Source organism: Buceros rhinoceros, unplaced genomic scaffold, assembly GCF_000710305.1.
Source record: "Buceros rhinoceros silvestris isolate BGI_N320 unplaced genomic scaffold, ASM71030v1 scaffold10499, whole genome shotgun sequence".
Taxonomy (NCBI): Eukaryota; Metazoa; Chordata; class Aves; order Bucerotiformes; family Bucerotidae; genus Buceros; species Buceros rhinoceros.
The window spans coordinates 1-1,117 of NW_010429738.1; the positions used below are offsets into that span (position 1 = coordinate 1).

Consider the following 1,117-nt stretch of genomic DNA (forward strand, 5'->3'; position numbering starts at 1 on the left):
CAGTACGACGTCATCGCCGACTGCTCCGACAACGTCCCCACCAGGTACCTGGTGAATGACGCCTGTGTCCTGGCTGGGAAGCCCCTGGTGTCTGGCAGTGCCCTCCGGCTGGAGGGGCAGCTAGTTGTGTACAACTACCAGGGGGGGCCCTGCTACAGGTGTCTCTTCCCCAAGCCCCCTCCACCAGAGACAGTGACTAGCTGTGCAGATGGTGGAGTGCTGGGGGTCGTGCCAGGCATCATAGGCTGCATCCAGGCCTTGGAAGTGCTGAAGATTGCTTCGGGAATGGGATCTTCCTTCAATCAGTTCATGCTGATGTTTGATGCCCGTGAAGGGAGATTTCGCAACATCAAGTTAAGACCAAAGAAACCAGACTGTGCTGTCTGTGGTGACAATCCATCTGTCACCTACCTTCAGGATTATGAGGCATTTTGTGGTTCTTCTGCAACGGATAAGTGTAGGGCTTTACATCTGCTGTCCAGTGAAGACAGGATATCTGTAGAGGAGTACAAAAAACTGTTGGATGAGCAAGTTCCTCATGTATTGTTAGATGTTCGTTCGCAGGTAGAAGTGGATATCTGTCGCCTGGCACATGCTGTCCATATTCCTTTGAGTAAATTAGAAGAAAAAGATGAAGAATGTCTGCAATATTTAGAAAAAATAATTTGTGAAGAAAAGCAGAAAACTAATGGCCAAACATCTTGTCCTGTGTATGTTGTTTGCAAGTTAGGAAATGACTCCCAGAAGGCTGTAAGAATCCTGCAGGAGTTACCTGACAGAGGATTTGGTTCTGTGTTAGCTAAGGATATTAAAGGGGGGCTCATGGCTTGGGCCAGTAAAATTGACCCAGTGTTTCCTCAGTATTAGAAATTTAAATGGTGAAAAAAAATCAGAAAATTTCATAGTAGATGCCATAGGGTTTCATGTTCTCTGACTATATTGTGGATAAACCAGGAGATTGAAATGCCGTATTGCTTTTTTTTAATGGTAATTTTTTTTTAAAAAACATTGTGGTTTTGTAGATGTCTGATTATGTTTATAAAAATGGGAAACCATCCATGGAAATGGACAGAAATGTGTTTCTTTGTTATTATTCAATAGTGAAAACTGGGAATAA

The 1,117-nt window shown here is 43.9% G+C and overlaps 1 protein-coding gene across 1 annotated transcript; it reads left to right on the plus strand.

Annotated features, from left to right (window-relative positions):
* Positions 1-3: 3 nt before the first annotated feature.
* MOCS3 (molybdenum cofactor synthesis 3) lies at positions 4-867 on the plus strand (the record flags this gene model as incomplete). Its single annotated transcript, XM_010142763.1, has 1 exon — positions 4-867. A coding segment is annotated over one exon (864 nt), but the record flags the coding sequence as incomplete, so codon positions are not given.
* Between the last annotated feature and the right edge of the window lie 250 nt (positions 868-1,117).